Source organism: Streptopelia decaocto (genome assembly GCF_964273445.1).
Source record: "Streptopelia decaocto genome assembly, chromosome: 2".
Taxonomy (NCBI): Eukaryota; Metazoa; Chordata; class Aves; order Columbiformes; family Columbidae; genus Streptopelia; species Streptopelia decaocto.
The window spans coordinates 76,526,049-76,539,417 of NC_138655.1; the positions used below are offsets into that span (position 1 = coordinate 76,526,049).

Sequence of the window (13,369 nt, forward strand, 5' to 3'; positions counted from 1 at the left end):
ATGGGCTGATAAAGTTTTCTCTGTGTGTTTCTTATTGCACTTATTTTGTGAACTTGACAATAGTGCCTTTTAAACATTCATCCCCATATGCAGGCAGTTTCACTAAGTGGATAAAAACATATTGGTAAAACCCCAGTCTCTGCCTGTACTAAGAACAAATGTAGAATCTCACACTACCGTCACCAAATTTCTAAAATTCACTAGTTTTCATCTTAAGCTAATAAATGTCATATACAATTTTTATCTTCTTAATTTTCTTATGAAAATTAACAGGGCTCCAAAAAATCAAAATTTGCCTCTTAACACTTGTTGATCAAGACTCACTATCAAATTTCCATTTAGAATTTTATTTGCATTGCTGCATTTACTCCATTCAAAGTTACATAACAAAGTAAATGGAATTCACTCCTCGAAAAGACTGCAAGATTTAGCTTATATTGTTTATATTCAGCACAACCATAAGCTTAGCTTTCCCAAGAAGCCTGCAATACCAAGGAACTAAATCAATGCCACGTGCAGAGAATTCCATTTCCCAAAGAAGTGTAAAATGTTAGAGAAGTGAGATCATAAATAGTTTATTTTTAAGTGCTTCTGAAAACTATTTTGTGCATTTCATTATCCTTCAGGCTATGCTGAAATTGTCAATACAAGCGTGACAGGCTAACTTCACTAGTCTGCATGTCTCGGCTCTCACTTACCAGCTCTGTCATTCCTCCACCATCCACTCTATCCTTAATTGTACAGAGACAATATATATAATGCTCTGAAACAAATTTTAGAGAGACTGATGCCCAGATTTGTTTCTTGATTTCTTTTTTCCCTATAAACACTCCTCTGAATGAAAACATCTCACCCTTACAAAACACTTTTTTTTCCTTTTAGCAATGAAGTGCACACTTTTCTCCCCACAGATTCTTGAAAACAATGGAGAATCTGATGACTCCTATCCCATTCTTACTGCTAATGAAAAAAACCCAAATAACAAAAAAAAAACTCAACCACCACAACATAAACACTTCACTGAAATTAAGTGAAACTACATAATGTCTAACATGACTACAAAGCAAAACCTAAGCCCAATTCTGATTTTAAAATAACAAAAGAAAAAAAGATCTAAGTTCAGTACCAAGCAGCTTTATGTCAATAAATATGTAACAGAACAAGAATAAGACTTCTGCATTCACATTTCAAATGATTCTGAGAAGCTGTTCACTTTATTATTATGAGGCAAATCTGGCCTAGTAATAAACCTGCTGGGGATTAGGAACCATTAGGCTCCATTTCACTGTACCCATGTGTACAACCAATATGATTACAGGCATATAGGGGGTGATAAACAGGCTTCTCGAAGAGAGTATTTCCACCTAACTGATTTGAAAACTGAATCAGCAATAACTTACGACTGGAAAGGAAAAGGTGAAGAGGTGTTCAGTGTGCACTTTGAGACAACAGTTCTTGAATTTATCTTTGAACGACATGTCCACACATTTGTTGATGAGGAAATTTCATTTAAGAAGCTCCCCCTGTGAAAAGGCAGCCCCGTTCTTCCTATAGGTAACTACTCCTACATTTATACAGTCCTAAAACCACATTCAGTCATTTGAAGGCTACCGCAAGCCTGATGTGGCCCCCCAGTGAAAATGAGTTTAACACCCCTGCTATACAGCATAACCAAACTGCTGTGAAGTCCTTCTTATCAGACTCAAGAAGTAGACCCCCATTTTTACTGAAATTTTTTATACAATCTTATATACTTCAGAAGGAAGGTTTGGTGCAGCACTTCTCTGCTATTTTTTTATTTTAGGAGGGGAGATTCTGGTGTGCAAATTGTGCAGAAGCAGAAAGGTAACAGATGGCTGCTGGAGCCGGGCCACGGAAAATACAGTGGCTGACAGGATCTGTTATCACTTAGCAGCTGCAGATAAAACCTTTACAGTTTAGGATAAAATTTCATTAAAAAAACGAAGCTGCTGACAAATGAAAAAAAACATCCACTAGAGAAGACTACGCAAAGAAGATTTCATCCCGCAGTAAAGATTTTGTGTATTTAAAAGAATTTCTGCATACATGAGAGGAAAAGCTTTGCTTAAATGGAAGTTGTGCATGGCAAACTCCGTTCTCAGATGTGATGGGAAAGCCAAAGGAGAAATCAAACCCCTTCTCCCACTTTTTCCTGAAAAAGCTATCTGACATCAAAACATCTAAAGAATCCTCTGTGCGCCAATTTGTGTGCAGCCAGAGTTTTACAAGACATTTAGCAACTATTCCAATGCAGAAAGATGTCAAGCCTTCCCTATTAAAAGCTACTGGAAGGAATCACAGAACTATGCAGAAAACTCAGAGAAGCATAAAAAGGATAACCCCTTACAAAAGCCAACTTCTTGCAAGGAAATAAACAAAAAGAAAGTACCATCCATTTTAAGGCCATTCAGGGCCATAAATTTAGCTATGGAGATATGAACAGCTACGTAGTTACAGGGTCACATCACTGAACCACAGATTCTATTAATGAATCACTGGACAGGAATTACAACTGACTAAAACAGTTCAAACATTGTGCATCTTCAACAAAAATAAACTTTATTAACAGCAAAATACCTGTTGTGAGTTGGCCCAGATAGCCTGACTCTCTGCAAGTAGATAACGAACCATGTACTCACATTTCAGAGCTACTAATCTCAAAGTATTGAAGCAGAAAAGGGACCGCATAATGAAATTCATCCAACAGGAAAGTATGAGCTCCACAGAAACACAAAAACCTGTAGGTTGCTCCAGGCTTATCCTCTACCCACACTCCTAGCAGGTATCTTCTGGGCTTCACCACCATGGTTGCCTCAGGTACTCCTTGCAATGCAGCAGCAGCTCCAGCTTCTGCTGCTGGTGAGTGACGCTGGTCCGACCTGTTACCAACCACGTCTGTCAATCCCTGGCTGCACACACAGAATTGCTCTGCCCTTAATACAAGCAGTATGGGATCAGCAGGTCTCCAGTCAGCATCATTTCCCTGCAGAGTCAGTCCCATGGGCACATTCCCTTCAGCAAACACTGTGGTTATGGGTTGTGCCCATGTCACCTTGTGGCTTGTCCTGGTTTTGTTAAAAAAAAGACTGGTTCTCTTTTAGTGATTTTTCTTTCAGCTAATTTCTTCTAGGTGGCTGTACTTTTCTGAGTTCTAGCCTGCATATTTTTTCCTAAGATGCTGTACTCGGTGCTGATAAGAGTCCAACGGAATGCTGAAGAAGCTTGTGTTTAGATTTATTACTACGGTAGCTAAGAAAGACTGATAAGTTTTCCCACATTCCATTGTGAGAGGAGCGTGTTTGACGAGGGGTGGACGGAACAGGTGACTAGAACTGACCAACAGAAGTATTCCATCCCATAATCGTCATACCCCCTATATAAGAAGGTGATCACGAGGGTCAAGCTCTCTTCAACCATGGCCGGCATCTAGAGAGGACCCTGTCTGTCTGCCTGTGATCCGCAGGCCTCAGGCCCTGCATCCCTGCATCCACGTTCCGGTTTGCTGTGAAGTCCCGCTCATGACTTCCAAGGGCCTGGCCTGCATGTGCTGGAGCTGCCAGCTCTGCACACCCAGCTCCGCCACTGCAGGAGTGACGCCAGCTCCACATCGAGCACCTGAGATTGGTTTTGTTTATTTTGTATATACTCTCTATATATTAGTAGCATAAGTAAAACCCTTTAAAACTCTCCAACTTGAAGTCTCTCTTCCTTTCCCCTTATCTTTCTTATCATCTTTCCAATCTAAAGGAAGGGGTGGTGGGATGTAAAGGGGATAACGGGAGCATCTGCCACAGTTTATTGCCACCTTGCCTTAAACCTTGACATGGCTCAGAAAAAATATTGTGGTAGTTTTCCACCCCTGTCAGTGCCTCACTGGTGGGAAAATCCCAGGTCATGAACATTGTACCTAACATCTTACACACCTTTGTGGGTGTTAGGCCAGAGGAATCCATGCCTGTAACATCTTCCTGCTTCTTTTTCGAGATATGTTAAGAAATAAAATAGAAAAAAACCCTTACCCCTCCCCCCCCGCGCTTTGTTCTGACCCAGGTTATTTAAGGTAAGTTCTTCACTTTGTCAGATATTGTTTGATACATGAAGGTCACACGATATTCTGCACTTCAACCATCTAAAAATCAAAAACAGGGGAACCCCATGCTGCAAAACTGTTGTGGAAATAAGCTTGTTGATTTTTGGAGGAATACATTCATTCCACCAACATAAAAACACTAACAGCTTCCTTTAGCCTCATCATATATCATGGCTGAACTTTCACACTAAGTTTTTAAATTCAAGATGCTCAAACTCAAGTAGGTGGAAGGAAAAAAATAGCATCAAAGCAAAAAAAAAAAAAAAGCATAAAAACAAAGATCAGCCCTCTTCTTTGAGATGTAGTATATGAGCCAAACACATCATGTCCTGGTATGGAACAAAAGGACTAACAAGCTAACTTTAAATTATTTTAAAAGAGTAAAAAATGAAATTCAAATACTTTGTTCTTTAAACTTGTGTAGCTTTTGCTTATTTCCTGAAGTAAATTACTTGGTTTACCTTGGGAGAGAGTTTGCACAGCTCCTTGTTTCCCCACATGTCCCTCCATCCTTCATATTTTTACCTTTGGTATGTCAATGAAACCTAAAGGTCTCACTCTGTCCTCCTTTCCAGGTCTTCAGCTATCCAGATCCCTCTGCTTCATTGCATGGTGAGGATAAACATGACCCTCAAATTATTAGATGTATGTGGCAAGCTAGACAGCAAATGATCCCAGTGTTGCTGCAGTGGCTTAAAAACCAAAACAAACCACACCACCACAAGCAAACAGAACAAACATTTCCCAGTAAGTCTTGAAACTAGGAGTTTCCCTGGCAACAGGGGTTGTAGGATTTCTATGGCATTGTTGGTGGCTCTGGCTTCCTAGGAAACCACTTACTGAATGCTAAGAATTGTGATGCATCTCTGAACATCACTTGTTCATCAAGCTCCTGGAGTGGGGCAGTGGAGTGAGGTGAGAGATCAGAGATCAGTCTATTCCCATCCAATATATTTAATCTACGTAGAGTTAGGGTTCTTAAAGTCAGGCTCTTAATTTACAAAAGCTATCAAGTTCTTCTAGAAACCAATAAAAGCTGTTGTCTTTATTTCCCTTCATCATTTTTAGCTAAACTCTACATTAGAAACATTATTTCAGCAAATTCTTGGTGTTATTCTCTCACAGAAACCTCCTGCACTCTCATTGACGCATTCTGTAAAATGTCTACAATATTAGCTGGCATCTGTTTCCTGCTTGTAAAATAGTTGTGCAACATCACACTGAGGTCCAGATTCAGAAAGTAACAACCTCTTGTGTCTTAGTGTTGAGGATGATTTTCAGTTGCCTTTTTTTAATGAGAACATTTGAGACTATGTGTCCTGATTTTAGCAAGCTTCCTCAAAATTTTCCCCATTCATCTTCTCCACCTAACACATTTCCCTCACCTCCTTCCCATCACATTTCCCATGGAAGTAAGAGCAAGATTATCCTTTGAACTTCAAAGCACCTTATGAATTTAACTTACTCTCAACATTCTTATAAACACCAAGATCATTATTACCCATTTGGCTGATGAGATGTCCAAGAGCTACTACTAAGAAGCTTCTTACATGGTTTATTTTGCCAGAAGATCGTAACAGCTTACATGAGCCCAGTAAAGCCTGAAACTACGTTTCTTTCCCATGTTTTTAATGGCTGGTTGGAAAATATACTTACAACATTTTCTGGCTCTCGCAGTCTGTCATCACAGAAAGCACCACACAGATTTTGCATCTGTCAAAGTTTGCAAATGAGCCACAGGATACTGAGCAAAATGTGTGGCAAACAAAGGCAGAAACTGCATTGAGACATATATTCACCATTAGAAGCCCAGTTACATCACTTAGGAAACAGAAATGATCTACGGACAGCATGAGGATGAGGTACACTGTCCACCTGCTTCTTCTTGAATGAATGATGCCATTAAAATATGCAACAGATTAAGAAAAAGATAGTGGAAAGGGCTTTGTTGTTGTACTGCAAGCAGCAGACCAGCATTATTGGGGGGGCAGGATGATAATATTAACAAAATAATCAAAAAAGGAGACACCGGTCTCATCTGCCCCCAAATTCTTAAATGTGCACTTTTCAACCCTTTGTGGAGCTCCTGAATATCCTGCATCATTGACAAGCATATAAATGGCCTTTCACCTTCTTTCCCTCCGGCATAAAGGAAAGGAATTACCTTCTGCTGGTGGGAGAAGATTATATGAGCTAAACTTTCAGATCAAAACAAGAGACAAGGCATCATCTCTCTCAAAATTATACCCTGTATACTGCACAAATAACATACCAAATAAAATGCCTACATATAACCTGCTCTACTCTGCTGACGGTTTAAGAACTGTAAGCACTTCTGGACTGACTCATTATTCAAACTACATGGATCAGCACTGCCCATGTTACTGTGATATAGCAAAAGTGTGATGCTCTGTGATTACAGTAGGGCAGATTTGTTAATGATAGGATCAGATTTCTTTAAAGATAGGATGGCAACAAAATGGAGTGGCCTCCTGCACTGTAAATAAAGTGGTACTAGTCATAGGGGAGAGAAAGTGGGTACTGGGTGTTCCATGAGCTAAAACCACAGACACTTTATTCCTGTAGAGTATGCTTCAGGATTTTTTTCCCCCCAAGCATTTCTCCCAGAGAAAGGAGGTTGCTAAACAAATTCTAGAAAGAAAAGAATAGCAAATGCAGGTGGATGGTTTTGTGCATACTGAATCACATTTTCTGTACTGTGAAATGTCTCCACCTATGTCCAGTGCCTCCCCAGCCAATGGAAAGACAGAAACTGCTGGCATATACAGCAATGTGCTCAAATGCACACAAAAATAAGTTTTCCAAGTTCTGGGTACCACTCCTCTACTTCACCACAAGTTGACGCTTGCATGGACCAGTTAGGCTCTTGTTTATTTTGCCACGCTCAAGCTGAAACTAAATATTCTCTAGGAAAGTCTTTTCCAGCCAAGGTTTCCAGCTAAGTAAGTCTCCTGAAATCCCTAATTAACAGATTTTAGGATAGTCTATGGATTCCCACCTCACCCATTTTAAGGAAGCAAGCTTCATCCTTAGTTATCTACAGCAGGAAGGGGAAAGAGATTGCTGTTTATTTTATCATACCTACATTTTCTCATAGCTATTTTGTGCACTCTGTAAAAATTCATGCTTTCTATGTAGAAAGGATCTGTATGAGGAATTGCAATTCACTCTAGACTTGCTATTCCTGAATTGGGTGTATTTTTGTGCTATTTAGACTCTTCAATTTTATTTTCTTTTGAGGTCAGTTTTTCATGCTCAGAGGGGTATACATTAAAGCCTGAGACACTGTGTAATTTTTATGTAGGGAAAATAAAGCAGGTATTTCCTCGCTGAATGAAAAATATACTTAAATACAGAGCTACAAAATGAGCACTCTTGGACACCATTTACTTGGTTCCACCTATACATGGGGCCTGGCCCATATAGATTTGATGGAAAAAATTCTTAGGAGACTGTAGGATCTAGGAAGTTGAACCATTTACTTCCGGAGGTGAGCCTACATTGCCAAACATTTACCTGGTCGGATCCACTAGAAGTATGTTTTCTTTGTCTTCTCCACCATGACAACCCTTGGAGAATCACCTTCCCCTTTACCCTTAATTTCAGATAAAGATAAGAGGGACCTTTGAAAACTATTCAGTGAAAAGGAGAGCTGCCTATCACACACTGTGCCATGCAAAAGCGGGGAGGTACTTCTGCAAGCTCTGTTCTGTCTTAAGCCTCTTGGGTTAGAGAATGATGCCAGAGACTCACTGACAGCCCTCTGGATTCTGAAAAGTCAAGCCCACATCTGAGAACTGACCACAGCAGCACTGCAGAGTGTTGCCACCAGCTGTACTGTAGTCACAGCAAAACCTTCCACTCCACCAGATGTTTCTTTCTGAAGGTGACAACCCTTGCCAAAGAAGCTCCCAGACACATTCCCACCAAGATGTTCCACCTCCTACACATGCAGGTTTACACTGTTATTTTCTTATCTTGTTACACTGTTCGACTGCCTGGCTGCTATTCAGATTTATAGTAGAATAACACTACTAACACTGATATTATCCTTGGAACAAAGCAAGATTAAATATATGAGGAAGACTCCTGCAGAAACATTTACCTTTTAGCAGGCCATGTTCCAAACTCAGTGTGCTAATCTCATAAGCAGTTTTACTGGAGCACAGAAATTAGGATAATTAGAGTTTATTTTACTATCACTTTTCTTAAAGAAGAAAGCTCTCTACCTTCCATTCCAAAAACAGAGCATACTTTAAAAAAAAAAAAAAATGAGATTAGTTTTGAAACTTACAATCCACACAAAATGTTCTGATCTAATTTATTTCCTTTCGTAAGTGGAAAGAAAGCCAATTTAAAACTTTACAAGACAGACAGAACTGTCATCTTCTGCTCAGAAGGAAATTACACCCAGCAGAGGCAATGAAATGGAAAGTTGACTCTGCAAGAGCAGAACAGAGCAGAAACGTCTCAGGGCATTACAGTTAAATCATGCAATACCCGGAAAACTCTGTTTCTACATTGACCTATACCCAGATAGTTCTTAAGGTGAAAACCACTGTGAGATATCTGGTTCGAAAAATTTTGTTTTCTTGTAAAGTTGCAACATGATTCTACTGCTAGTGGGTTTTGTGTTGTCTTTTTTTTTTTTTTTCTAAACATTATTACAGTCTGCTTTATAATGAAGAATGAACCCTTTACAGCTTTATTCACCAAATTACCCCATTTCTTCTGAATAAATAGTTTTAAAGGTTCTGAAACACATCTTGAGAAAGAGGATGACATAAAGGAAAATTGTAAGTGTAGACGAATATAATTCAATGCAATATGAAATGGACATTTGAACTCCAAAATGCATTTTGATAGCCTTAATGGAGTGTATGCTGCATAATTCTTGCTGGTAATTCAGTTTCTTGTCAGCTTCTTTGCTGTGTGTATACAGGCACGTAAATAAAAACAGGTAAGAAGAGAAGTCACAAACCAAAGGAAACACGTTGACTCAACCCATCAAACCAGACACAGTGAATCCATTGTGGAGTAAAATCACTGTTACTGCAAACTTCATTGGTATGTATTTAACTGAAGGATCTGAAAACTATGTATTTTTCATCTGTTATTCAGCAAGTGTGATTTATCAGCAGTGGTACGTGTACATTGTTTCTCAGTAGTTTAAAGACTCAAAAATTAAGTAGTTTACACAGATTTTTGTATTTTGGACTAAAAACTGGAAGGCACACAGACTGACAACTGGACATGGCGATTTCTATTTCTAGGGCTCCCCAGTTTCCCTAAAGTCTAGGAATGGACAAACCTTGGATAGTTTGTTGGTGATAAGAGACACATCAATCTTTCTTAAATGAAAGCAGGCTGGAAAATATCACATGAATATATGTTTCTGATACTTTAAAATAGTAACGACTTCACAGTTCAGTAGGAACGAAAAGCAAGACAATAATTAGAAAATAAATATTGTATTATTTTCCTCTCTCTCTATGCCACTTTTTCTTATAAGAGATTGTGGCATGAAACAGTTTCTATCACAGCCCTATTGCATACTTTTCTTCCTTTTTTGATACAAAGTAAACACAAGAGAGGGCTCTGAAGAATCAATCTGTAAATTATATTTGATATTACATTTTTTCCATTTTCTATACACAGAAGTTATTTTATTTCTGACAGGTGATACGGGTTTTATTTTCTTTTTAAATAACAAAGCCTCAGACTTTTCACCAGTATAGAGGCATATAGTTTTTACTACCTGTTATATGAGCTCCTATCAGCTGACAGTCTACCTGCATAGATCAAAAATTATGCCCTACCACAAACTTGATAATAGACATTTGATACTTTTTTAAAACTAGTTTTTGTCCTAAACTTTTAGTTGATGAACATTAAACTGCATTTTATGACAGCCGGATGATGTAGAACAGATGTTGAGCTAAAATTTCATTTGCCAAATGTCAGCTGAAAACATGTATGTAAAACTGGAGTATTAGTAATACAAACTACATGGTGAAAACAATGGAAAAAGTTGTCAACCACATCAGTGTCTGCCAACCATTTTTTAAGGACTTCAGATGGAAATCCCACCTAAACTGATGATTCCAGAAAACAATGTTCAGCTTTAGGAACTCTAATTGCTTATTAGGATGAGTATGTTCCATTCTTGGTATCTATTCCTCATCTCGAGCTGACTGACATACAGATAATGTTAGCAAAAGCCTGCAATTAGTAGTTTTTTTGTCTTGCAGTTTTTCCTCTGCCAGTGAGCCTTTGTTTGGAGCTCTGGTTGGACAGGTAGGCTCGGTGTCTGAAAGAGACACATGCCATTCCCCTCCATGGTTCACGTCAGTCACAAAACACCCCAATCAACCAGCCAACCAAAGAAGCAATAGGTCCATAAGGAAACTCAAAATTTGTCAGTTGACCAAGCTCACCCACTGACTCACATGTTTATCTTTCTTTTGCTGTGTAAGTATAAATGATAACTCTTTAAGGAGCACAGTGCAACACAATACAGACATTGGAAGTCGTTTTTGTATTTGGGCCAGGTTTGTTGCTTCCTAATTAAAGCCAGTACTTCTAATTATACCTCCCATGTGCTACCCTAAATCATTTCTGTCCTTCCATAATATTTTTGCAAGTCTCTGGAAAATCTTCTGTCCCCTCCTTTCCACACTTGTCATTTATCCACATTTTTGTAGTTTATCCATGGAAATCAAAACATTAGAAGTCTCCCGATTGCTTTTATTGCTTTTCTCCAAACTCCTTCCAATTTTTCACTGTCTTTCCAATAGCTGAAAGATCAGCTCCTGTAGGCCACAAATAGTTCCACAAGCTAATTTGCATAGGTGGATTACAGCTTCTGGGAACTAAGTTGTAACATCATCCAGCGTGCCTCTGACATTGCTTTGTAAGATTTATTCAAATTAACAAGTAAGGGCAGCAATATTGAGTAAGAGACACCACACACGGTCCATGGATCAAACGAATGAGATCAAGAGTAATGCAAACCTCTTTTACAAAAGTTATTTTATGAAAAATCCCAATCCATCTAATAGTAATCAGTAACAATAAGTAATGATCCCCTCTAAAGTGTTTTATCAAGTACAATTTATACCCAGATGCCTGCTCGCTCCTACTTTACCTAGAGAAATCAATGCTCTGAATGTACAAATGGTATAAAAAGGCAAGAAAGAACCAAAAAGCAGGCAACTGAAAAACTTGAAAGAAGAAATCTTGTTTTGCAAGTACGTATCCTATACAGTAGCTGAATAACAGTTGTGAGGTGACAGCAGAGCAACCAAAGGGAGATAACCTTTTCTTAAAAAGATATTATGTCTATGACCTGTAGAGATACTCTAAACATCTCTTTCATGTCTATAGGGACTACTGCCTTCACCATCATCATGCTTCTTGTAAGAACTTTTCATAAGGATTACAGCCATTTCTCCTCTGGTTTAGTGCACTCCTAATGTAATTTTTTTGATGTTTCAGAAAAAAGACTGTTTCCCTCTGGTTACTGATGCTTGCCCTGGGGCAGGTGGAAAAAGGGGAGGGATTCAAAGCTAAGAGAAAAAAAATAAGGTTGAAGACAGAAGTTTTCTCAACAAATGAAACTCTGCAATGGCTGAAGTAGCTGCAAGCAGTGATATTTCTAATGTGCCGTAAAATGTAGCTGCTGTTGTGTTCTTGGATGGAGAGACAGAGAGAACTGCTATAATGCTAAACAAGTAGAGCGATCAGGTTGCAAATATTTGGTTTTTAATGCAGGGAGAGAAGTCTTTTCTAATTGTTGCTTAAACACCTCCAGCATTTTTGTTGGGGCAAATTTTGGGCACTCCCATCACAAAATTATACATTGCAAAAATTAATAAATAAATCACACCATCTGCCATAGAAAAACCTTGTATAAATTAACACTTTCAACAAGTTTAAACTGAAGTTACCAAAGAGACTTGCTTTCTTTTCCTTCAGAAAACTAAACAAAATCACCAAGTGCATTGAGTATTACAGTCACCATTTTCATTGCTGTTATGGTGGAAGTCAAATTATTTGTCAGAAAACTCTCTCTAATGCATCTGCCTCCTTGGGGTACATTATATATAAAGTTTCCTCTTTCTCTAAGTATACGAATACACTCGTGCCTCACAGCAACATTAAAAATCATGCTATATATTTAAAAAGCATGCACAGTAACAACCATTTCTGCAAAGCTGTAGTACATATATTCTGTTACCACTTACTGGCATTGGAAGCCCACACAACAACGGGGTGAAGGATAAGCCTGATTACGTGTGACTTCCACATTGCCCAGTCTCATTGCCCAATACCAGAATATCCTTTTCTGCAGCTTTTATCAACTGCAGACAAACCAACAACTGTAACAACTTCTGCCCAACAAGCAACTTGAAAATTCAATACAGAATAGTCAGAGTCAAAACAGTCATATAACTTCTCCCATTTTCAGAGAAAATTACTTTTCATAATATTTTGATTGGTAGGACCACTGAAAGCAGGCTAAACAAACAAATTCAAGACCATACTTATCATTTCATTTCACAGAAGAGCTCATGAGAGCCTTTCAAGGTAAAGCATTAGGACAAAGCTCTTATGCAAGCAAAACCTTTCATGTACAATCCTCTTTTTTTTTTTTTTTTTAATATATATTCAACAACAGAAACATACAAAGCAAGCTGCAATTACAAACCTCTGCACGAGCAAGAAAGAGTAGACAATGAAGGTTTCACCCACCTGGGATCTTTCTGAATGCTATCAATGGAAGGTGACCTAGCCAAGGTCCCTTCAGGTGGGATGGCTGGCCCAGATTTGCTGTATGGTGATTCAACAGAAGGACAATACTGCAGCTGTCGGTAGGGGTCTGCGTAATTGGAGGCTGGGCCGGCCGCATAGCTGGCCCTCTGGAAGGTCGCTGTTGCGTTCTGTGTGCCGTGTTGACTGCCTGTGCGCTGTAAGGGTACGGAGTCGACACCAGGGGAAGATGGGGCTACGACAGGAAAGTAGGGACAAAGTAAAAAATTGAGGACCTGTTCACAGAAATGGTTAACCAGGTCTAGGCAGAGGAGAAAAAAAAAACACAAACATATAAAACAGGGGTTCAAAAAGAATGAGAAAAAAAAAAAAAAACACAAACAACATTGTCATTTCCAAAACCATTGAAGTAAATAACCATCAAAAGAATTTCTAAATGACACATCGCATCTAGACTAAAAGACC

General features: G+C 38.8%; 1 protein-coding gene across 1 annotated transcript in view; it reads right to left on the minus strand.

The window, feature by feature from the left end:
• The window catches only part of CTNND2 (catenin delta 2), a gene marked incomplete at its 5' end in the record, with an annotated part of 536,051 nt that overhangs the window by 233,146 nt on the left and 289,536 nt on the right, over positions 1–13,369 (minus strand). Inside the window, one exon of the mRNA XM_082045132.1 lies at positions 12,887–13,139. Coding sequence (XP_081901258.1) covers positions 12,887–13,139 — 253 coding nt within the window. The remainder of the gene's footprint in view (positions 1–12,886; positions 13,140–13,369) is intronic.